Here is a 26339-nt window from a genome sequence, read left to right as displayed (position 1 = left end):
ACCTCACTCGTCTTGCTAGGATTCTTCCATTCTTTTCTATACTCATTGCTGGTTTAGCCCAACAAAAGGTCAGATGTGACAGGCAGACCCAAGCAACAAATGAACTTTTCTCTTCCAAGGCCAGTGGACGGGTCAAGATTATGCATACATACATGTACTTTGTCCTTGTCACAATATGATACTCACTGTCTTCAATTTGCTTCTTTTACTTGTAAATTCATCACGGGTATATCTGCTCATCAGTATATAGTATCCTGACTCATTCTTTTTAAACGGACATAGGATTCTATAGTATTAAGAATGCATGTAACCAGTCCCTGCTGATAAATATATAGGTTGTTTCTGGCTTTTTGCTATCACAAGAATGCTGCAATGAATAAGCCATGTAAACGCATCTCTTTCACATGAGGAAGTGTGGATGTGCTCTTGACAACCATGGATTTGTGTCTCTCTGGCTTAGCTTTATATAATATACAATAATAATGACAAATGCACATTTTTAAAATCTGAACGAATGAATGAAAGAAAAAGTTAGCAAATAACTGAGAGTGTGATAATAAACCACAATCAAGGTAAATGATGTAGTAGCTGGGCTTGTGTTACAGGATTTAACCTCTACTTAGCCACTCCTGAAATCAACTTTCCTCACCTGTAAAATGGGGAAATATTTCAAAAACCTGTTGAAGGATTAGACGAGATAGTATCGAAAAGTTGCCTAACCCGGGGGAAAGTAAGCTATTATTGGACTAAAATCACACATGCATGTTAAATCTTTTAAATGAGGAGAGTGTGGGTGCTGTGAACTTTTTGCGGACAGGGAAAGTCACCAGCAGTATTTGAGAGCCACAGTGCAGAAGAGGGTCTTAAACCCTGGAGGGTGTCTTCACGACTCCAGTATTTTGCATAGTATTCATAGCACCATTGTGGGCATCCTTATCTGCCTTGACCTTCCAATGACAATTAATTAATTTTGCAAGTACATATTTTCTTGTTCCTAAAAAACCCTACAATGACAGCTACGTAAGCCCTCTAAGCCTTAGAGACTTTATACGCCATCCTAAGCAAAAGGTACTTATTAAACAATTGCTTACACACTAAGTGAGATCCAAAGAAAGCCAGTGTGTTCCTGACCCTGGGACGTACCAAAAGGGGTAACTAAATATAGCAGAAAGATCTTTGGAAACACATAGCCCTGAGTTTAAAGCCCAGCATTCATTCATTCATTCAACACAATTTAAGTGGTTTGAATGCCAAGCACTGTGTTAAACTGTGGGTGAATAAATCTCCCACTTTGTCACTTAAGAGATACTGAAACCTTATCAAATGATTTAGCTTCTCTTTGTCTAGGGTACAATGCCACCTTATAAGCTTTTCATAAAGGTAACAAATGTAAAGTGCACAGCAGTATTTAGTAAACGTTGTTTTCTTCCCACTTGTTCCTGACTAAGGGCTGAAGATTCACGACAATCCACAAACATATTAACACTGACAGAATGTAATGAAGAAAGCGTTAACCCAAAGGAGAACAAAGAGCAGAACAGCTACATCAGAAGCAAGTCAGGGAATTTCAGAGATCCTGGGGCCTAGAACAGGCACAGAACAGATACTCCAAGAGTGTCTACTGACTGGATATATTAATCAAGAACTGAAATAATGAGAGTCCCGCATTTGACCAGAGGCAACATAGCACACTGGGAGGAGTCCAGTCACAAAAAATGAGGAGACTCGGGTTCAAGTCTACAAATTCTGGTCCATCAGCCATGTTTTCTTGGGCAAATCATGATTTTCTCCAGCCTGAGTCTTCTCATCTGGGAAGCTAGAAGGTTGCGCTACATCCTTCCTAAGGTACCAATAATTCCAGGTAAAAATACTTGTTAAAGCTCCAGGTCACCACTTTGTAGTTTATTGGCCCGGCCTTGAACTGCATGTAGTTTTCTCCAGTCTTCCATCATCTTCCAGAGACGGTTTGAAAGGTCTAGTTACATGGACTTATCAAGATAGCCCTGTTGTATTTTCTACTCGAAAGTAGTATTAACGTATAGACTAGCAAGTTAAGAAATACCTATCACTGCCCCCCAAAAAATCCATTTTAAAATCTAAAGACTAAAAATTAACCAGTCACTTCATGTTTCTAGCAAACACACTTACCATTGTGTGGGGCTTCATTGTCCCCCCTGGTGAATAGAAGCCTTTAAAAATGTATAAGCCTAGAACTGAACACCGTGTCAAATCTATTGGCACTGCATGTTTAAACACCTGCACCTCATCATCAGCCCTTCATAATATTGTTAAACAATAATTATACTTATGATGAGTAATGAATCCAAATATATTCTTCCTTGAGATGTACTCGTTCTTGTGTTATAAGTAACCCATTAGTAGAATATGAAAGCTACTCAGGTAACACTGGATTCGTAAATAAATCCACGTAATGCTCAATAAAGTTTTTAAGTGATTAAAATAAGCTGTAATGATGTCACCTTCTTTACTAGAGAATTCTGGCCTTATTTCTCTGAGGATGATGGATTTCATCATTTTTGTTTACCAGAGTTCTAAATTTCACTTGCCTAATCAGATTTAAACCAAAAAAAAAAAAAAAAAACACCAAAAACAGTTTTACTTTGAAAATTGACCAAGTTTAGCTTGATTTTTTTCATATCTGAAGTGAAAATGACAACTTGAGATAAATGCTAAGCTTGACTTTGTTTAAAACCAACAACATTTGCTGATGGATTTAGAGAGAACCTCAGAGGAAATAATTCACCTGCTTCTGAAACCAGAAAGATGACAGCATGCCAATCACTGTGATCAAAAAGGACCAGCCTCGTGAAAAAGAGAGATTCAAATATAAAGTGCATTTGTCAGAAGAAATGTTAGTAAAAGCTAACGTATGTAGCAGGCTTTCCATGCATGCCAGGCACAGTGCTAGGCATTTGACATTGAACTCACTTAATTCCCACAATAACCTTATGAGGTTGGTGCTATTATTTCCCAATCTTGCAGATGAGGAAGCTGAGGCATAGAAAGATGAGACGTATCTCCCAAAGTCACAGGCCAAAAAGCAGCAAAGCCAAGATTTGAACTCAGGACGTCTGTCCCCAGGGTCTGTCTGTATAATCACTGTCCTTACGCGTTTATTCAGTTCGCCACCCACTCAAGCCATAGCCATCTGAAAGCTGGTACCAGGATCCTCAGCATCACATTTCTAAGTAACCTGGAATACAGTCAAGAACTTGGTGGTAATTCCAAACTCTTCTCTAGAACTGAAGTGACCTCTTGGAACTCCATCTTGTCCTGAGCCCAGGTTATCTCTGGCTTATTGATATGGACTTACCCATCCTTTCTCAATACTCTAAGCCCTGAAACTCATCTGATCAATGTCATATCCACCATAGTAAAGGAGGCTACTCAAATCCTGGCTAAGTGCTCAAGGTCCCTGCCACTTACAACCTTCCTGAACTTGTCATGAATGTGAGCCTTTGATCCTTAGGCATAAAGTTTATCACAAAAGAGGGTTAGTATGATCCAAAATATAGCAACCACTCCTGCAGTGTGGGGTTGCTTAAAAGACACAGAATAGGCTGAAGTCACACCCACTCTTTTCAGCTGTTTTTGCTTTAGCTGTCATGAAGTGAATCAGCTTTGAAGTGGGTTGAACATCCACACACATGATGGAGTTTTGAGCGAGCCTCCAGGTGTTAGATCCTGGAGGGAGTCCCGAGAACCAGGCTGGGCTGCCCAGGTACCCCTCCTACAGAACCCTGATCTCCTGGGGGAAATCCTCACCTGCTAGCTCTTCTTTCACCTCCAAGAAGTCAGCTGGAATGGTCCTGGTAAAATTAAGTCACATCCAGCCACTCACAGCCCTCCAGTGGCTCCTCATCTCATTCAGAGTACCCTCCTCAAGGGCTTCCTGGTAGACTGAACAGGGTCTGGGACCGCCCCCCATAACTGCTTTGACCAATTCAGGACATTTTTGAGCATGAAAGGGGAGCCTACTAATAATTATTCTGGAACCACAACAGTGTAAATCTGGACTGTCCTAGGCAAATAGGGATGTCCTTATTTCCTCTCGTACTTCATCTACTACTCACTCTACTCCAGCCCCTCTGCTACTCCTTTAATATTCCAGGCCTGTTATTGTCTCAGGACCTTTGCACTTGCTGTTCCCTTTGCCTGGAACATGCTTGCTCTAATATCTTCATGACTTGGTCCTTCATCTACTTCACCTCTTTACTAAATACTATTTTTAGCATCCCAGGACCACCATATTTTAAGAGTGACCTCCCTTGACTCCGCACACACACCCTTACCCCACTTGGGTTCTTTACCATACATCAAACTATGATAAAGTCTCTTAATTTATTTTGTGTGTTGTCTATCCTCCCTAGGGTCTCCACAGACAATTGTGCAGGTTGGCCTCAAGCTCGAATTACTTGAGAAGCATTACTTCTCAAGTCTTACATAAGGGCTTGGGTTCACCAGCCTGGAGAAAGCATACACTTCCATGCACAGTGGGCACCATTTTCCGATACATACAAAGGCTCCATATATCCTAGCAGTGGCCCTGGTCTCTCCCCACTTACAGAAGAGATTGTGCTCACCTTTGCACCTGCAGACAAAAAACCCCACAGCCCTGAACTGTACAGCACAGCACAATGGATGGGTTATGGGATGGGGGACAGAATTAAGAAGCGGGGTTCGGAAGACTACTGCAGACTGCCTTTTCCCTCTGTGTTTCGGAGTGGAGAATGAGATTCGGCTGTACGTGAAATATCAGTGTCACATCCACCACGACTGTTCTGCATCCCAAGATGTATCTTCTCAGGATCTACGTGCTCCTGAGGAGGAAGCCCAGAGGAGAGAAGAGAATGGATCTCTCCCTTCTAAAAGTCCCAAGTGAATTCCTGCTTTATATTCCCTTTCCTACATACTTCTTTTTGAGGGCTTGGAAGCATTTGATGTCTTGCTTCCGAACTTTCTTAACTTAATTGTCCAAGGACCTGTTTACCAGCTCCATCCTTTCTCTTTCAAGGAATGAAAAACGAGAAGCAAGAAGAACTACAATCCTGCTGCCTGTGGAACAAAAACCACATTCACAGAAAGATAGACAAGATGAAAAGGCAGAGGGCTATGTACCAGATGAAGGAACAAGATAAAACCCCAGAAAAACAACTAAATGAAGTGGAGATAAGCAACCTTCCAGAAAAAGAATTGAGAATAATGATAGTGAAGATGATCCAGGACCTCAGAAAAAGAATGGAGGCAAAGATCGAGAATATGCAAGAAATGTTTAACAAAGACCTAGAAGAATTAAAGGACAAACAAACAGATATGAACAATAAAATAACTGAAATGAAAAACACACTAGAAGGAATCAGTAGCAGAATAACTGAGGCAGAAGAACGGATAAGTGACCTGGAAGACAGAATGGTGGAATTCACTGCTGCGGAACAGAATAAAGAAAAAAGACTGAAAAGAAATGAAGACAGCCTAGGAGACCTCTGGGACAACAATAAATGCAACAACATTCACATTATAGGGGTCCCAGAAGGAGAAGAGAGAGAGAAAGGACCGGAAAAATATTTGAAGAGATTATAGTCAAAAACTTCCCGAACATGGGAAAGGAAATAGCCACCCAAGTCCAGGAAGTGCAGAGAGTCCCATACAGGATAAACCCAAGGAGAAACATGCCAAGACACATAGTAATCAAATTGGCAAAAATTAAAGACAAAGAAAAATTATTGAAAGCAGCAAGGGAAAAACGACAAATAACATACAAGGGAACTCCCATAAAGTGAACAGCTGATTTCTCAGCAGAAACTCTACAAGCCAGAAGGGAGTGGCAGGACATATTTAAAGTGATGAAAAGGAGGAAGCTACAACCAAGATTACTCTACCTGGCAAGGATCTCATTCAGATTCGATGGAGAAATCAAAAGCTTTACAGACAAGCAAAAGCTAAGAGAATTCAGCACCACCAAACCAGCTCTACAACAAATGCTAAAGGAACTTCTCCAAGCAGGAAACACAAGAGAAGAAAAGGACCTATAAATACAAACCCAAAACAATTAAGAAAATGGTAATAGGAACATACATATCGATAATTACCTTAAACGTGAATGGATTAAATGCTCCAACCAAAAGACACAGGTCCTCTGAATGGATACAAAAACAAGACCCATATATATGCTGTCTACAAGAGACCCACTTCAGACCTAGGGACACATACAGACTGAAAGTGAGGGGATGGAAAAGGATATTCCATGAAAATGGAAATCAAAAGAAAGCTGGAGTAGCTATACTCATATCAGATAAAATAGACTTTAAAATAAAGAATGTTACAAGAGACAAGGAAGGACACTACATAATGATCAAGAGATCAATCCAAGATGAAGATACAACAATTATAAATATATATGCACCCAACATAGGAGCACCTCAATACATAAGGCAACTGCTAACAGCTATAAAAGAGGAAATTGACAGTAACACAATAATAGTGGGGGACTTTAACACCTCACTTACACCAATGGACAGATCATCCAAAATGAAAATAAATAAGGAAACAGAAGCTTTAAATGACACAATAGACCAGATAGATTTAATTGATATTTATAGGACATTCCATCCAAAAACAGCAGATTACACTTTCTTCTCAAGTGCGCACAGAACATTCTCCAGGATAGATCACATCTCGGGTCACAAATCAAGCCTCAGTAAATTTAAGAAAATTGAAATCATATCAAGCATCTTTTCTGACCACAACGCTATGAGACTAGAAATCAGTTACAGGGGAAAAAAAACGTAAAAAACACAAACACATGGAGGCTAAACAATACGTTACTAAATAACCAAGTGATCACTGAGGAAATCAAAAAATACCTAGAGACAAATGACAATGAAAACAGGACAATCCAAAAACTATGGGTTACAGCAAAAGCAGTTCGAAGGGGGAAGTTTATAGCAATAAAATCCTACCTCAAGAAACAACAAACATCTCAAATAAACAATCTAACCTTACACCTAAAGGAACTAGAGAAAGAAGAACAAACAAAACCCAAAGTTAGTAGAAGGAAAGAAATCATAAATATCAGAGCAGAAATAAATGAAATGGAAATGAAGAAAACAATAGCAAAGATCAATAAAACTAAAAGCTGGTTCTTTGAGAAGATAAACAAAATTGATAAGCCATTAGCCAGACTCATCAAGAAAAAGAGGGAGAGGACTCAAATCAATAAAATTAGAAATGAAAAAGCAGTTACAACAGACACCGCAGAAATACAAAGCATCCTAAGAGACTACTAGAAGCAACTCTTTGCCAGTAAAATGGACAACCTGGAAGAAATGGACAAATTCTTAGAAAGGTATAACCTTCCAAGACTGAACCAGGAAGAAATAGAAAATATGAACAGACCAATCACAAGTAATGAAATTGAAACTGTGATTAAAAATCTGCCAACAAACAAAAGTCCAGGACCAGATGGCTTCACAGGTGAATTCTATCAAATATTTAGAAAAGAGCTAACACCTATCCTTCGCAAACTCTTCCAAAAAATTGCGGAGGAAGGAACACTCCCAAACTCATTCTATGAGGCCACTATCACCCTGATACCAAAACCAGACAAAGATACTACAGAAAAAGAAAATTACAGACCAATATAACTCATGACTATAGATGCAAAATCCTCAACAAAATACTAGCAAACAGAATCCAACAACACATTAAAAGGATGATACACCATGATCAAGTGGGGTTTATCCCAGGAATGCAAGGATTCTTCAATATACGCAAATCAATCAATGTGATACATCATATTAACAAACTGAAGAAGTAAAACCATATGATCACCTCAATAGATGCAGAAAAAGCTTTTGACAAAATTCAACACCCATTTATGATAAAAACTCTCCAGAAAGTGGGCATAGAGGGAACCTACCCCAACATAATAAAGGCCATATATGACAAACGCACAGCAAACATCATTCTCAATGGTGAAAAAGTGAAAGCATTTCCCCTAAGATCAGGAACAAGACAAGGATGTCCACTCTCACCACTATTATTCAACGTAGTTTTGGAAGTCCTAGCCATGGCAATCAGAGAAGAAAAAGAAATAAAAGGAATACAAATTGGAAAAGAAGAAGTAAAACCGTCACTGTTTGCAGATGACATGATACTATACATAGAGAATCCTAAAAATGCCACCAGAAAACTACTAGAGCTAATCAATGAATTTGGCAAAGTTGCAGGATACAAAATTAACACACAGAAATCTCTTGCATTCCTATACACCAATGATGAAAAATCTGAAAGAGAAATTAAGGAAACACTCCCATTTACCATTGTGACAAAAAAGAATAAAATACCTAGGAATAAACCTACCTAAGGAGACAAAAGACCTGTATGCAGAAAGCTATAAGACACTAATGAAAGAAATTAAAGATGATACCAACAGATGGAGAGATATACCATGTTCTTGGACTGGAAGAATCAATATTGTGAAAATGACTATACTACCCAAAGCAATCTACAGATTCAATGCAATCCCTATCAAATTACCAATGGCATTTTTTACAGAACTAGAACAAAAAATCTTAAAATTTGTATGGAGACACAAAAGACCCCAAATGGCCAAAGCAGTCTTGAGGGAAAAAAACGGAGCTGGAGGAATCAGACTCCCTGACTTCAGACTATACTACAAAGCTACAGTATTCAAGACAATATGGTACTGGCAGAAAACCAGAAATATAGATCAATGGAACAGGATAGAAAGCCCAGAGATAAACCCACGCACCTATGGTCAACTAATCTATGACAAAGGAGGCAAGGATACACAATGGAGAAAAGACAGCCTCTCTTCAATAAGTGGTGCTGGGAAAACTGGACAGCTACATGTAAAAGAATGAAATTAGAACACTTCCTAACACCATACACAAAAATAAACTCAAAATGGATTAGAGACCTAAAATGTAAGACCGGACACTATAAAACTCTTAGAGGAAAACATAGGATGAACACTCTTTGACATAAATCACAGCAAGATCTTTTTTGATCCACCTCCTAGAGTAATGGAAATAAAAACAAAAATAAACAAATGGGACCTAATGAAACTTAAAAGTTTTTGCACAGCAAAGGAAACTACAAACAAGACGAAAAGACAACCCTCAGAGAAAATATTTGCAAACGAATCAATGGACAAAGGATTATTCTCCAAAATATATAAACAGCTCATGCAGCTCAATATTAAAGAAACAAACAACCCAATCCAAAAATGGGCAGAAGACCTAAATAGACTTTTCTCCAAAGAAGACATACAGATGGCCAAGAAGCACATGAAAAGCTGCTCAACATCACTAATTATTAGAGAAATGCAAATCAAAACTACAATGAGGTATCACCTCACACCAGTTAGAATGGGTATCATCAGAAAATCTACAAACAACAAATGCTGGAGAGGGTGTGGAGAAAAGGGAACCCTCTTGCACTGTTGGTGGGAATGTAAATTGATACAGCCACTATGGAGAACAGTATGGAGGTTCCTTAAAAAACTAAAAATAGAATTACCATATGATCCAGCAATCCCACTACTGGGCATATACCCAGAGAAAACCATAATTCAAAAGGGCACATGCACCCCAATGTTCATTGCAGCACTATTTACAATAGCCAGAACATGGAAGCAACCTAAATGCCCATCAACAGACGAATGGATAAAGAAGAGGTGGTACATATATACAATGGAATATTACGCAGCCATAAAAAGGAATGAAATTGGGTCGTTTGAAGAGACGTGGATGGATCTAGAAACTGTCATACAGAGTGAATAAGTCAGAAAGTGAAAAACAAATATTGTATATTAATGCATATATGTGGAACCTAGAAAAATGGTACAGATGAACTGGTTTGCAGGGCAGAAGTTGAGACACAGATGTAGAGAACAAACGTATGGACACCAATGGGGGAAAGTGGCGGGGCAGGGGGTGGTGTGATGAATTGGGAGATTGGGATTGACATGTATACACTAATATGCATAAAATGGATAACTAATAAAAAAAAAAAGGAATGAAAAACACAGACCTTCCGTTGAGTGCCCTCATCTTTCTACCCAATATTCATGTATTCATTCGACAAGCCATCCTATCAGTTTCTAACCTTGGGGCCACAGAAGAGGTTGACCTCAGGATAGGAAGGCACAGAGGCAGGGAATTTGCTGAAGAATCCATTGTCCATGAAGATATGAGGCCCAGAGAGGTCGTGAGGCTCAGTCTAAACTTGGGCAGCACATGTGGACCTCAGCTGCACTCCCAGCTGCTCTGTTTTCACACCTTCTCGCATCTCAGATCTCTCTGGGGTCATACTGCTCCTTCTTGAAACACAGTTTTAGAATTCCTTTCATCATGGTCTGTTGGTGAAATCTCTCAGTTTTCTCTTAAAATATCTTTATTTCATCCCCATCCTTGAAAGATCATTTTGCTAGTGACACAAGGCTAATTTACTCCCAGCACATTAAAGATGTTATTTCAATGTCTTTGGCCTCCAGCATTGCTGCTGCAAACTCCACTGCCAGTCTGATTTTCATTCCTCTGTATGTCTTTTCTCTTCACTCTCTTACAATTGCATCCCCAGTGTCTGGCACAAAATATTAATAGCTACCATTTACAGAGCACTTACTATGTTCCAGGCATAGTTCTAAGTGCTTTACACCATTTCATCTTTATTTTTTATAATTTTAAATTATACAAAACAGGAAATTTTACTATTTTATATATTGCAAGGTCCAATTTCATTCTTTTGCATCTGAATATCCAGTTCTCTCAGCAAAATTTATTGAAAGACTGTCCTTTCTCCAGTGAATGATCTTAGCACCCTTGTCAAAATCAATTGACCATATGTGTGAGGGTTTGTTTTGGGGCTTTCAGTTCTATTCCTTTGGTCTATTTGTTAATCCTTATGACAGTACCACACTGTTTAGATTACTGTAGCTTTGTAGCAAGTTTTGACATCAGCAAGTGTGAGCCTTCCAAATTTGTACTTCTTTTCCAAGATTGTTTTGGCTATTTGGGGTCCCTTGACATTCCATATGAATTTAGGATGAATTTTTTTTTTTTTTTTTTTTTTTTTTTGGCCACGCCATATGGCCTGTGGGATCTTAGTTCCCTGACCAGAGATCGAACTTGGGCCCCTGCAGTGAAAGTGCTGGGTCCTAACCACTGGAATGCCAGGAAACTCCAAGGATGAATTTTTCTACTTTTAAAAAGTTGGGATTTTGATAGGGATCATTGAATTTGCAGATCACTTTAGGTAGTAATATTATCTTATCAGTAACGCCAAGTCTTTCAATCTGTGAACACACGATGTCTTTGCATTTATTTAGGTCTTTAATTTCCTTCAGCATTGTTTAATAGTTTTCAGCATACAAATCCTTCACTTCCTTGGTTAAATTTATTCATAAGTATTTTATTCTTTTTTATGCTATTATAAATAGAATTATTTTCTTAATTTCCCTTCCAGAGTGTTCATTGCTAGTGTACAGAAATACAACTGAGTTTTGCATGTTGATTTTGTATCCTACAGCTTTGCTGAATTCGTTTTTTAGCGCTAACTCGTTTAACCTTGAACTCAAATCTGTGGATACTGTCAATGCCCAGGCACTGGCATCCACAGCCAGACTCCTGAACTGGTAACATGTGAGAAAAAGGCAGGAAGCTCTTCCTCTTTCTGCCAGTAGAAGAAACTGCAAGTCCGAGTCCCTGGCACAGAAGTAGCAGCAGCATAAGCTACAGCATCTCATTCTCAGTGGTGGAGGTGGAGGCAGGTGGTAGCAGGGATCAGATCCGTTCTGCAAGGTCCTCTGAGACACTGTTCTAAGAAGCCTACCTTTGGATCTGGTTCCCTAACACTCCCGATGATCCTGTGAACCACCCAATTTTATTTAGCTTAACCCCTTTACTGATCAACCAGAGTCAGCTTCTGTTGTTTGCAAATAAGAATCCTAGTGATATACTATCCACAATGGCACATGCCCCCATTCTCTTATCCAACATTTTCTCTATAGTATTTACCACTATCTGACCCATCTGTTCCTTAACTGGCTCTGACACTGGAATGGAAACTCCACGAGGATAGAGTCTTTCATTTTGTTCACTAATTATGACTAAAACAATGCCTGCTGTGTATATATTTCACTTGATACAATCTGTTGAATGAATGAAACATCTAACACTTGTTAACTCATTTAACCCTGACAACAACCCAGGTCTATTAAAAGCGAAAACCTGTGATGTTTATTCACAGCTCTGTATGTGTGATTCCACTTCTGAAACATAACCCTTTCCAGCTCTGTGCTCTATGCTTCCAGGCAGAGCAACATGCTGGAGATCATCAGGGTCCCCAGTGGGCCCTCCTCCAGGGACGCAGATACGCGCTTGTTATCATTTCTGTAGGACCCTGACTTGCCAGCTATCGTCTGGGACAATTAATATTCGCTTTTCCAAAGTAAGTGGACATTCCTCTCTTTTTCTTTCAGACTTTCATATTGGATATTAGAAAAGCCAAACTTAAAGGTCTGCAGAAACACTTAGTTGAATACAAAAGGTGTCCCCAGACCATCTCAGCCACAGCAGGATTCATCCACTTCTGAAATCATAGAGGAAATAGAGAATGAGCTCGCTACCTGGCATGCTGAGATGAAGACACTCCACTTTCCAAATTACTCACTCATAAAAGGTCTGAAAATGCCCTCCTGTCCAAATCTAGCTCACTTACACCTGCTGAGAAAATGATGCTCTTTTCTAGAACACAAGTTTCAGGACCTGCCCTACATTTACCTACCTCTTACAGCCCTCAGCTCACCCAGCTGCCTCCAGTTCATTCTTTCAAATATCCATTTTAACACTTGTGTGGAACGGATGCATGCAAGGGTTACTGACCTGTTTATGACCAACTCCTGTATCTTTCTCCATGTGAAACCACCACAGCTTGTATACAAGCCTTGAATGGCACGTAACTTTAGAATATGTGTTTAATACACAATCGCTGATTTGACTGTGATCTGAAATGTGCAGCCAATTGAAAGCATACTTTCCAGAAAGCAACGTATTTTTTTCCCACAAATACTAAGAAGTGTTTCCTAGCAATGCTACCTGGAAAGGCTCTAGCAGAGCAAAAGGAAAGCAAGCACTGGAGGGGTGGAGTGAGTACACAGCTCATTGTGAGGTCCAGATGAAAGCCCAGTAATGGAGGCTGACTCCAAATGGGGCAGAGCAAATTCCATCCAGTGTGAGGCTGGGTGCAGGGAAACAAGGCTGGTGGGGCCAGTGGTACAGATGTGGGAGCTTCAGGAGCAAAGCAAGGTCATTCCAGGAACAACAGCTAAACACAGCAATAGGAAAGCGGGGTCAGAGGCTCACCTGGGTCTCCCCCACACCTGCAGGGCACTCGGCTCATTCATTCATTTATTCAAAAAATACTAAGCTGATATTCAACAAATACTAAGCTGATATTCAACAGATAACAAGCATTTACCATGCACCACGCATCCTGCCCGGAGCTGAGGATCTAACCAAAGTAAAACAGACAGCCTGGCCCCTACGCTTAGGGAGCTTACATTTAGCACACAGCAGTAACTGAATCAGTATTTGATGAATTAATCAACTGAGAAAACGGCTGAGTCAACACTTCTCTTTTTTCTGGTATGATATCTTCATGTGCCACACTACAAGGTGAAAAAATGATGATCTCAAAGAAGCTGTCAAGAAGTTGGCCAAGATATTTGAAATTTAGTAAGAAGACTTCTAAAGACTTTATATATATGAAGACTACATATGTAAAGACTTTATATCCACTCTTACTAACAATAACCCTTGTGCACAATGTTTCTTGACATTATTTAAAGATAGTATGAAATCATCATGATTAGACATGAAAAAATAATGTTCACTTGTCTCATTTATTTTTAAATTTGATGGGATATGTATTTTATTATATATTTATAATTTATAAATACATTAGAACATAGTTTATAACACTCTAACGAATGGAGTAGTACATATACATAAATAAATGTAAGTAGATTGGAGATAGGCACTCAATCTTTTTTTCATTGCTAGGAGTTTGCAGTTAAAATTTGGACACCATTGTTTTAGATCCTTGAGCACAGACTAGCTGGTGAGTAATTCCAAATCGATTTACTTAGGAGCGCTCCAATCCTGCATGTCCCATCCAACCAGGTTTCTCTAGTTCTGAGGCAAGTGGGGCTGAGATCTGGAAGAAGGGAGGGAGCAAGGTGCATTCTAGAACCTTGCACTAGAACACTAGAACAGTAAGTGAAAAGGGGGCTTGGAGAGCTGGACTAGAGACAGGCTGGAGAGAAAGGGATGAGTGACGAGGCCAAGAAGGTAGTGGGACTCCGATGGTGCAGGGTCTTAGAGCCATAATAAAGACTCTGGATTTTATTGGGAGTTAAATCAAAGCACATTGCAGGTTTGTGAGCAGGAGAATGATATGATCTGTTCATATTTTTGGAAACATTACTAAGTCCTTCAATCCAGCTTTGACATGGAATATATTTTTACCACCAACTGTCTGATTTGTCTGTCTCAAATGACTCTAAATTGGGAAAGGAAAGCAAAGGCATGTAGATTGATCTGGCCTAAATGACAATATCTATCACATTAAACACATAATTATTTCTGTGACTTGATTTATCCATACATCAGGTTATTGAGATTTATCCTTGATGGTATGTGTAGCTTTAACTCATTCCTTTAAACTACTTGCAATTCCTTTAAACTACAATGGTACAATACTATACCATTAGATAAGTATGTCACAATGTATTTATCCATTCTCCTGTTAATGGTCAGGTATGTCTTTTCAGTTTGTCATTATCAAAAATCAGTGCAACAAAAAACATTCTTTTATATGTATCCTTGAGTACACATAGTCTCTAAATTCATACCTGGTGGGAAATTGTTGGGACAAAGGACAAAAAAGAATGTTTGCATTCTATAATTGTGTTAGATGGTGAAAATGCTCTCCAAAGTGATTCCCCAGAAGTGTGTACAAGACCTCTCATTTCTCTGCACATTTGCCAACAGTTGTTATCATAAGATTTTTTAAATTTATGTCCACTGATGGATATAAGTAAGCCTAAACATCAATTAGCACATTTATTAGATATTCAGCTTTCCTCTTTGTGAATTGTCAATTCCTATCCTTTGTTCCTCTTTCTACCCCATTACTTATCTTTTTCTTACCAACTGGTATGAATTCTCTGTAAATTCAAGATACCAACCCCTTATTAATATTTACTTTCCAGATATTTATTGTTAACTCGTCTTTACACTTTTGTTATAAATCTCAGTCAACAAAATGTTCTAATTTTAATGTAGCAAAATTTATCAACATACTTTTAAAGTTTGTGATTTACATTCCTTGCTGAAGAAAACTTTCCTAGACATTTAATGTCACAAAAATATTTTTTATTCTTTTCTAAAAGTTATTCCTTGTACATGTAGGTCTTAAAATCACCCAAAATTTACTTTTCTACATGCTATAAAGTAGGCATACATTTTCGCCTTTTTTCTGTAGGGATTTCCAGTTGTTTCAGGCACCGTTCATTAAAGAACTCTTCCTTTCCTCATCAGTATCTAATGTACCTTCTGTATATAACGAGATATACATAAAATTTATATAAGAATTTATATAAGAACCGGTCAGAATGGCCATCATCAAAAAATCTACAAACAAAAAATGCTGGAGAGGGTGTGGAGAAAAGGGAACCCTCTTGCACTGTTGGTGGGAATATAAATTGATACAGCCACTATGGAGAACAGTATGGAGGTTCCTTAAACAACTAAAAATAGAACTACCATACGACCCAGTAATCCCACTACTGGGCATATACCCTGAGAAAAACATAATTCAAAAAGAGTCACGTACCACAATGTTCACTGCAGCTCTATTAACAACAGCCAGCACATGGAAGCAACCTAAGTGTCCATCAACAGATGAATGGATAAAGAAGATGTGGCACATATATACAATGGAATGTTACTCAGCCATTAAAAAGAAACGAAATTGAGTTATTTGTAGTGAGGTGGATGGACCTAGAGTCTGTCATACAGAGTGAAGTAAGTCAGAAAGGGAAAAACAAATACCATATGCTAACACAAATATATGGAATCTAAAAAAAACAAAAATGGTTCTGAAGAACCTAGGGGCAGGACAGGAATAGAGACACAGACGTAGAGGATGGATTTAAGGACACGGGGAGGGGGAAGGGTAAGCTGGGACGAAGTGAGAGAGTGGCATGGACATATATACACTACCAAATGTAAAACAGCTAGCTAGTGGGAAGCAGCTGCATAGCACAGGGAGATCAGCTCTGTGCTTTGTGACCACCTAGAGGGGTGGGATAGGTAGGGTGGGAGGGAGAAGCAAGAGGGAAGGTATATGGGGAAATATGTATATATATAGCTGATTCACTTTGTTATACAGCAGAAACTAACACAACATTGTAAAGCAATTATACTCCAATAAAAATGTTAAAAAGAAGAATTTATATAAGAATATATAAGATTTATATATTCTATTCTGCTCCGTTGGCCTATACTTGAGCGAATAGCTCATTGTCTTATTATTATATCTTTATGAAGGTCTTGGTAGCTGATACAACAAGTTCCCATATTTTGTTCTTCATAACTCTTATTTATACTTAGTCCTTGATCTTCCAGACAACTTGTAGGATCTGCTCTTTAACTTTACCAAAAACACTGTGATTATCTCTCATTCCTTAGCATACTGTCTCTTCCTTTATTCAGGTCCTTCTTTATGTCATTCAGTAACATTTTGTACTTTTCTCCATATGTGTTTTACAAATATTTTGTTAGATTTATTCCAAGCTGACTTTAGTTTTGGTTTTAATAATTCATGTTTTAATAATTTGGAGATAATTTTCAAGGCATATAATCAATATTGTCCCTTTCTTCCCAATTCTTGTAACTTTTTAAAACATATATTTCATTGCTTTGTCCCCTCAGGACATTGCTGAATAGAAACAATAATAGCAGACATTCTGGTTTCCCTTACTTTAATAGAAATGCATCCAAAGGCCCGCTATTAAGTCTGATTATTTTTCCTGCAGGCTTTTTATGGATTATTTTTCAGGTTAAGGAAGTTCCTTAATATTCCCAGTTTTCTAAATGTTCCTTTTTTCCCATAAATTAATGCTGAAGTGTTCATTGGGTTGGCTATATGATTTTACTCCCTTAACCTATTAATGTATATTTCATGAATTGATTTTTTTGATGTTAAACTGTTTTTGCATCTCTAGAATAAACCCTACTTGGTTATGATTTATTTTATTGTCTACATTGCTGAATTTCATCTTGCTCATAGTTAATTTAATATTTTTCATAAATGAGATTGATCCATAGTCTGTCCCATTTTATTTTCAACGCTTTACTAACTTAAAAAAATGACTGAGGTGACTTTTTCTCTTTCTCCATATAAAGATTATCTGACATTTAAAGTTTTAATAAAGCTCAGTTACAATACCCTCTGGGCATGCTTTTTTTGAGGGAATGAAAACTTCTGAATATTGATTTAATAGTGTTTACAAGTTGTTCACATAAGTTATTTATAGTATTGATTCTTGATCTTCTAAGTCTCCACTGCATTTGTAGGTACATTTCCCTTTTCATTCATAATACTGTTTCTCCTTTTTTTCCCCTTTATCAGTCTTGCTAGGCTTGTCTATTTTATTCACTCCTTCCAATAACAAAGCTTTTAGCTTTGTTGATTTTCTCTAATCGTATTTTTGTTTTCTATTTTGGTGATTTCTTGTCCTACTTTAATTCCTTCTTTTTGCTTCCTTTGAATTTTTTTTAATAATATGCCCTTAATTTGAATGCCTAATTCTTTAATTCTCAGCTTTTTATTTTTCTCTAATATGAGATTTAGGCATAAATCCACCACCAGGAACCACATTAAGTGCATCCCACATTTATTCTTATTATTATTATATCATTTAATTCTGAAAACCTTTTCCTTTTCATCATTATTTCTTCTTTGACCCATTAGTCATGTTGAAGTAATTTTTTGGCAGCCATACTTTGGGTAATATTTTTACTATTGATTTCTGTGGCAGACACTGTTAGTCACCTATCCCAATATCCATTCTATTTTCATTCTTTGTAACAGAACCCTGAGTTTGAGGTCACAATGTGCTCAGTTAATGGACACTTCCCAGCCTCTCCTGCAGCTAGATCTGACCATGAGACTAAGTTCTGATCAATGAGCTGTTAACTACTAAGCATATCACACTTAACATTCTCTGAACACAACTACTGATGATCAATCACTACCAAACATCTATTCTCAAAATCCCCACCACCTGCACCATCATCCACCCCAGGTTTTTGGGCCAAAAACCCAAAAGTCCTTCTTGATTACACTTTGCTCCATACCCCACATCCAATCCATTACAGTGTCTTATCAGCTCCATTTCCAACTGCTATGAACCTAGTCCTAGCCACCATCTTCCCTCATTGGAATATTCTAGTAACTTCCTGATGGGACTCGAGGTCTCTTATTTCCCCAAAACTTCATCCTGCATAAGCAGCCAGTGAAACTCTTAAAGAGGAAATCAGATCATTGCTTCCGCTGCCGTAAAATAAACTCTCACATGGCTTCTGCCTTGCAATCCGAACAGAAGACAAACTCCTTTCACTGGTCACAATTCATCACATGAGGCCCTGTGTGACCTGGCCCCTGCCCACTTTCCATCCGCTTCCAGCTACACTGCCATTCTGTCAGCTCTTAGATGTGCTAAGCCCAGCCCACCTCGGGATGCTCTTTCTGGGTGGAGCAGTCTGCCTCGGGGCACTTCCTGCCAGCCAGAACTTTACCTGGGTGACTCCCTCTCATATACCACCTCTCCCCGGCCACCTCACATCACCCTCAACCTATTACCCCAATTTACCTGCTTTACAGCACTGCAGTTTTCATTACCTGCAATTACTTTCTTTATTTTGCTCATTTTCCGTTATTTACGTTCCTCACTATATGATAGGCTCCTAGAAGGCAAAGATTTTTTTCTTTACTGTTGCTTTTAGAACAGTCCACTGACCACCACTGGTGTCAGCAAATACAATATATCATGTATAATATTGGAACACACACACCATATAGTTATTTGAGGTATTACATATGGTAGTATATTATATATGATGTCTAACGTGTTATACAAATACGTTCTATATAATATACAATGTACCATGCATAATATACAATGTATAATATATACTATGTAATAAAGTATACAGTAGTCAATCTACTATAAACAATGACAACTAATAGGAAAGTCTTTTAAAGACATACATCTTAAAATTTTTTAGTCCCACTTCTATAATTCCTCCAAAGTCACACAAACACACAGAGAGAGAGAAAGAAAAGGAGCAGAAAGGGGGAAACAAGAAAAGGGAGGGGATAAAACAATTTGAAAGAGGATCCAGCTGATGCCAAGCCCCTGAGTTCACAGAGGACTGCACTTGCTTCCCAGTCCTCACCTTGAGGAAAGGAGTGGCAGGTGGTACCCAGGTGGCACCTGTCTGTGAGCCTGAGAGGCACTGGATGGCTGTAGCACAAGCTAAGTAGCAACATACGGTTCTCACTGTCACCTGCTTCACTCTCTGCCAAGTGAATGGACCTGTGGTCCCCTCTCATGGAGCCTTGACCTCTCAGGGCCTGCGTATGAATGGTGGAGTGGTAGCAATAAGGGTACTTCACTGGAGTCCATTTTCTCCACAACGCAGTCCATGCTGGGAGTCATGCAATCCGTTAATTGCGAGGATTCTTAAGAAATCAATTACTCCAAGTCCAAATGGAAAAATAACTAATGAAACAGCATCTTGTAGATGCCTTATTTAGCTATATTTCTGGGTTTTAGCACTTAGAAAAAAAAACAGGTCACATTTTTCAACCAGGTCATGTTTTGCATCTTCCCACAGTTGGCCTTTTTCTTTCATCTTAACGTGTGATTTTCTACATCTCTTGATTTCTACTCTTGAATTCTATTTCCAGTCACCATATGCTTCTTTTCAGCAAGCAGTAACTTGGAGCAATTTTGCCCACAAGTTTTGGAAAGTAGAGACTATGGAAGATAAAACTAGAATCGCCCCCTCCCCATGGGCTTGGGACTTTCTGATTTCATCAGTGTCACTGAGCTCTCTGGTCCTCTCTAAAGGACATTGCCATTCTCTTCATGGTAAATAGGAAGGAAATGAAGGCAATTAGAGCCCTTAGGATGTAAATTTCAGTGTTGGCCGAAAGGTTCTTTTTTTCCCAATCCTGCTTTTGTAAACAAGCTCTGGTGGGACTAAACCTGGAAAGCTACCACAGCTCCATGACAACTGGACAGGCCAGCCATGGCGACCATCTCCATGTACACATCACAGCCATTTACAGACATGCATATGCACACTGCAGGATAAACATTCACTTCTGCTCTCCCCAAGAGGGGATCATTAGCAACCAGTGAGTACAAGGTGAGCTGGGGAAGAATACTATTAACACGTCAGCCTTTTGCTTGATGAACTCAGTTGTTTCTTCTTATTGATTATACTAAGATGAAATCATTGTCCTCTTTTCTGTATGCTGTACCACATATAAGCACTGCCTTTCTATTCTTGCTCATCAGATTAATGATACAGTTTTTTCTCAGTGTACATATCTGTGTGTAAAGGAGAAAGGGGTAGAATGATTCTCAAACAGGGATCCAAAAAGTTCTATGGGAAATGTCTTTTAGCATTCTCCTTATTTTGAAATCGAAAAAATAAATCTTTCACCAGTTATACATTTTTTAATGAAGGAACAAATCTTATGTATCAAGCAACTGAACCCCAAATGATGACACAATGGACACAGTCCTGCACAAGAGCACTCCACTTACTCACGTTTGCATGAGATATCCTTCTCTCCCACAGGGTTGCACTTCTCACAATGGAAATACAGCAGGGGGATTTCTGAAAGATTTGAAACAAGGCATTTAGAATCACTCCAATAATTCTCACAAAGATATATTTCCATTCCTGAGTTGATCTGGGGGCAGATCAGAAGCTATTCCTTTTTATGGAATATTACTCAGCCATGAAAAAGAATGAAATTCTGCCATCTGCAGCGATGTGGATACATCTAGAGAATATTATGCTTAGTGAAATAAGTCAGACAGAGAAAGACAAATACTATACATTACTTATATGTAGAGTCTAAAAAATAATACAAATGAATGTATATGTAAAACAGAAACAGACTCATAGATATAGAAAACTAGTGGTTACCGACGGAGAGAGGGATGGGGAAGGGGCAAATTAGGGGTATAGGATTAAGGGATAGAAACTACTATGTATGAAATAGATAAGCAACAGGGATATAGCACAGGGAATTACAGCCATTATCTTGTAATAACTTTCAGTGGAGTATAATCTGTAAAGATATTGAATCCTTATGCTGTATACCTGAAATTAATAGTGTAAATCAATTATTCTTCAATAAAACAAATTCAAACAATGGCTGTTCAGTCACTGAGTGTCTGATATTGTCCATTACACTGTCCAGGGTTCTAGGGGAACAATGGCGAGGCCAGACAGATACAATTCCTACCATCAAGAGTCCAGAGGAAGACTTGGGTAGTAACTAAAGAATTATACAAATAAATGTAATATTTCAACTGTGACAAATGTTATGAATGAGAGAGACAAAGAATTTTAAGAACACTGTGATGTATTAGGATGAAATGGAATTAAACATTTACACCCTTTGCCATGTGACTTTGAAGTACCTCCCACTTGAGTAAATGAAATATGCTTCCTTGTCCCACTGATGCTGAGCCAGTCCCCATGACTTGCTCTGGCCAATGACATGTTCACAAGCCTGACATGAGCAGAGGTTTTCAATGTACATGCAGGGTTTGGCTTGGCCTCTTGCATTTCTGTTTTAGTAAGAAAAAAAAGAAAAAAAAAATTGCCCCAGTCAGCTACTGGTCCCAGATAGGAGGAGACAAATGTAATAGATTCAAACCTAACCCACAGCCTCAAGCCAATCCCAGCTGAGGCTAGCAGAGCCTTAGCCAACTCACAGATCTGCAAACATGAATAAAAACTGGATGCTGCTGATGAAAAGCTACTGATTTTGGAATTGTTATGCAGAATGATCATAGCAGAAACCTGACTGAAACAAATATACAATAGATACAGTAGGTTCATTCAGGGAGGTCAGCAAAGGCACCCTTGAGGATATGACAATGGTAGGGAGCCTTGTAATTTTACTTAAAATACCAAACCTTAAAAAGACCGTATCAGGATTTATTTTCATATTTCTACTTTTCAATTTGATGCTTTTTGTTTGTTTGGTTAGTCACCGTCCTCAAGGTCCTTGACTTTTTGTTGGTCAATATTTGCTAATACAGTGCCTCAGCCTTTTATTGGCCTGGATAGCCTGGTGTCAAGAAGGAGAGACCCCAAGAGAGCTATGACCAGGTCATAAGCATATATCTACATACCAAAGAAACCAATGGTGAGTCCACCACTTCCTCTCCTCAAGGTGATTAGAATCCAAAGCAGGAGATAGTAAACAGAGAATCACACAAATAAAGGCAAATTTTCAATGATACTAAATGTCATAAAGGAGAGATACATGGGATCCAGGCATATGGGGAGCCAAGGAGTATGGATTACAGAGACTTGGACAAAACTGGAAGAAGAGACAGTGGCATCTCTGAGATCAAAGTACCAAGACTGAAGGAATATGACAAGAGAAGTAGAAGGATGTTCCAGGTGGAAGAAGAAAGGTAAAATGACTGTAGGAAACCACTGGGGGGAGGGGCCTAAAAAGCTTTCATAGCACTGAAATTGAGTGGTACTGTAAACACACCACACTGGCAGGTACAGCTGCGGACACGTGAGCCACACTCATCTGTCTTCTTCCCATGAGGTCAGGAAATGTGTCTTTTACACAGTAAAGGAAGAATCTAATTTTACAAAGTAAAGGAAGAATCTAATTTTACAAAGTAAAAGAAGAATCAGGGATTGGAGCTACCTGATCCCTGACATCAACTTTGTACCGGGGTACTAGGTAAGCCTCCAATCAGTGTGTTTAAAGAATACAGGTGGATTCTCCCATGATCCTAAAAGGAGTCACAGAGTATAAGAACTGAAAGGGATCCTAAATCACCAACATTCTTATTGAATAGATGAGGAAAATGCTCAAGACCACACAAGCATGCAGTGACAAGCCAGCGATCAAATTTCACAGTCTGGACTCCCAGGTCCACTCCATAATCCTATATTCAGGTATGAGCCCACATGGTCTTCCAAGTCCAACTATCAGGTTTGATTGAGAAAGCAACCCCATGTCTGCAGGGAGGAAAAGGAATCTCATTCACAAAGCAAGAATCATCAGATGGAGAGTCAGGCCCAGTTCCATAACATGCATCTCAGTCCTCCTCCTCAGCGGACTTCCTGCCATTCACTCCAACCATATTGCTTCACAAATCTGCTTTTGTTCTGAGTAGGTAACCCTTGCCCAGGGTGGTCAGCACCAAGCACTGAATGCTGTCCCAAACCACACTGCTCTGACATGTTTCTTAAATCAATGGAGATTTCTCAGCACCACTGCTCAGAGCTCTGCAGGTTGTAGATGGAACAACTGAGTGCTATCATTCACAGAGTGTGCAATGCAAACAATGCCCCCCTGAGGTTGTTCAGTGCACCACCTGAACATACGTACACAGCAGTCCTGAGATTTCTGCTCTCCAAACAATAAGCCATCATGGTAGCCAACAGTCTCAGGAAATCTTGTGCATTCTGTTTCATTCTAATAGTAGACTCTTTCTAAAGGGTAAAGGCAGCTGCAAGAAGAAAGAAGAATCAGGGATGGGGTTATCTGATACCTTAGAAAAGCTCCATCTTGAACTTTTAAGCAAGCCTAGAATGCAGGTAGAATTTTTTGGTAAACAAAAAAGCTATTGTAATCAACAAGCAAAAAAAAAAAAAAGGCTTGAAAGAATAAAGTAACTGGGATATTCATTGCCAGTCATTAACCTGATTTTCTAATGAATATGGCATTAGGCATTCATTAACAATCATTTGTGTTTATGTTGAAGAGTGGATGTATAATGAAGGTTGGTAAATGAAAGCAAAATTAAACCAGGGAATTTTGGACACTTATAAAGCAATTAACTTGTTTGGCAGTAATTACACATTGAAAGCTAAATCAAGTGCATTTAGAAAGCCACAAGAGTCGCCACATAAACCAGAGGTGCTTTGCTCTAAGATAATAGAAGAACCTCTCTTTCTTTCAAAATGAAAGAGAAAGGCAAAAGTATGGTGTAAATGATAAATAAGGCCCAGGTCTAATGAAAAGAAATACGGTTACAGCCCATATGTTAGAGAAGAGGCAAGTTACTGAAAAAATAGGACAGCTTAGCTAATTAAAAAAAGAAAGAATGAAAAAAAAACCCTTTTGTAACCATAATGGTGTGAAAACAGGTGGTCTGTGGCAGAGAGTTCAAGTTTTTGTTCTGTTTGTGCACATGGGCATGCACACACATGCACAGGCACACAGACTCTACATTCTTGAACTACCTATTAGATGTGTGGAGCGTAAAAACTGAATCCTCAATCAGGTCCTTGGCCAGCCCCTGCATCTCAGTATGTAGTTACCAGGTCTCTGTCACTAGCAATTCTGTAACTTGAGTTTCCAAAAGAGTGCTTGACTACAGCTTTTTTACTCGAGTTAGCACATGGCATGAAAGGTCAGCCGTTAAATGCATTTAGGGGCTACTTTTAAAAAGGAGGAGAGAAGGGCGGTGGTAGGGAAAATAAAGGTGATTCCCAGGGAAAAACTATCCTGGAACTGGTTAGAGAGCAGAAAGGAGACACAAAATTCCATGTGGTCCCAGCATTCATAAACAGAAACTTTGCTCCAAAAATACATTCACAATTCAAAACAAGAGTTGCATATTTTCAGAATTTTCGATCCTATAATAGTCATACAAGAAATATTACAGAGGTGCTGGTTGGGTGTACTTATTTATTTTTTTGCTTTCCTCAGGTTGTAATAGGATGGTTGGGTTGGAGTCTTCAGATGAACTCGAAGGTCTGAGCAGGGGACAAAGTTTTCCTAACAGGGGTCCTGAGCATCCTCCTCAAAAACAGCTGAAGATTCATGAGCCCTCCCCATCTGACAAATACTTTGCAAATAGGGGTTATAGGCGCTTGAGGGTTGGTAACCAAAAGAACGGTTCCCAGGGGGATCCTTAAAGGGCAGATGGCTTTGTGGAAACATTTGCAAAGTGCTTGGGTATCCACTATGGTAAAAACAAATACTTGCTTTGACTCCGGATTGGAACAGAAAACGGAAACCAGGAGATAGCTTCTGAAATCCTTACATAGGTCATTTAACTGCTACCAAATTAAAAAAAAAAAATGTGTTTGCCATGACGGGGTGTGTGCATTTCTTTCAAGACATGTGGTCTCACTTTAAAAAGATAAACATTTTATTTCCAGGCAGAGGATCAAGACATTAAACTGAAAAACTCATTTCTCACTTGTTTCCAACCATTTGAAATATTTAGATCATCTACCTCGTTCTAACCTAATATGGAGTGTTTCATTTGAGATTTTCTTGGTCAGAAAATTACTTCCTGATTTTGACCAAGACTTCATCCATATTTCATTCTCTTTGCAACAGTCCCAATACCATTTCCTAAGTCTTCATAAAGAAATATATCAGGAAATTCAGGGAATACACTATTCTTAAGGCACCTACTATTAACCCAGTGCTTCTTACATTTTATAGCGCATTCGAATCACCTAAGAAACTAGTTAAAATGCAGATCCTGATTCAGAAGGTCCAGAGTGGGCCTGAGATTCTGCTTTTATATCAATATAACAAGCTCCCAGGCAACGCTGATTTCCATACAGCAAGGTAGTTATCTACTGATCACTGTAGTAGGTAGCTGGTTTTAAAAGGTTATAAGATCAGAACTAGAGGTAACTGAAGCCTTGGAAATAGATCAGTTCCTCTCCAAGAAGAAACCTGGAAAGTGTGATGGACCAGAAATTAAGCAATAAAAGAATGAATACCCATTAGAAATGAAAGACACAAGGAAAGTGGTTTAGTCACCACTCCTCCTTAATACACACCTCCCAGCTGCCATAGCTTTTTGGTCCACTTCTCCAGTTGTTGACATCCAGACAATTCAGTTTACCAAATAATTATTGATATGCCATGTGCTATGTGAGGTACTGAGGATGTAAAAATAAATGAGTCGTAAT

General features: G+C 38.8%; 1 protein-coding gene across 1 annotated transcript in view; it reads right to left on the bottom strand.

The window, feature by feature from the left end:
* C11H12orf42 (chromosome 11 C12orf42 homolog) overlaps nucleotides 1-26339 on the bottom strand; it is a 244834-nt gene that overhangs the window by 85414 nt on the left and 133081 nt on the right. The window contains exon 3 of the mRNA XM_061205754.1: nucleotides 20958-21026. Within this exon, the coding sequence (XP_061061737.1) occupies nucleotides 20958-21026 (69 nt within the window). The remainder of the gene's footprint in view (nucleotides 1-20957; nucleotides 21027-26339) is intronic.

Source organism: Eubalaena glacialis, chromosome 11 (assembly GCF_028564815.1).
Source record: "Eubalaena glacialis isolate mEubGla1 chromosome 11, mEubGla1.1.hap2.+ XY, whole genome shotgun sequence".
In the NCBI taxonomy this organism is placed as follows: domain Eukaryota; kingdom Metazoa; phylum Chordata; class Mammalia; order Artiodactyla; family Balaenidae; genus Eubalaena; species Eubalaena glacialis.
The sequence above is the reverse complement of the archived record's forward strand: the minus strand, read 5'-3'. Positions and strand labels throughout refer to the sequence as shown.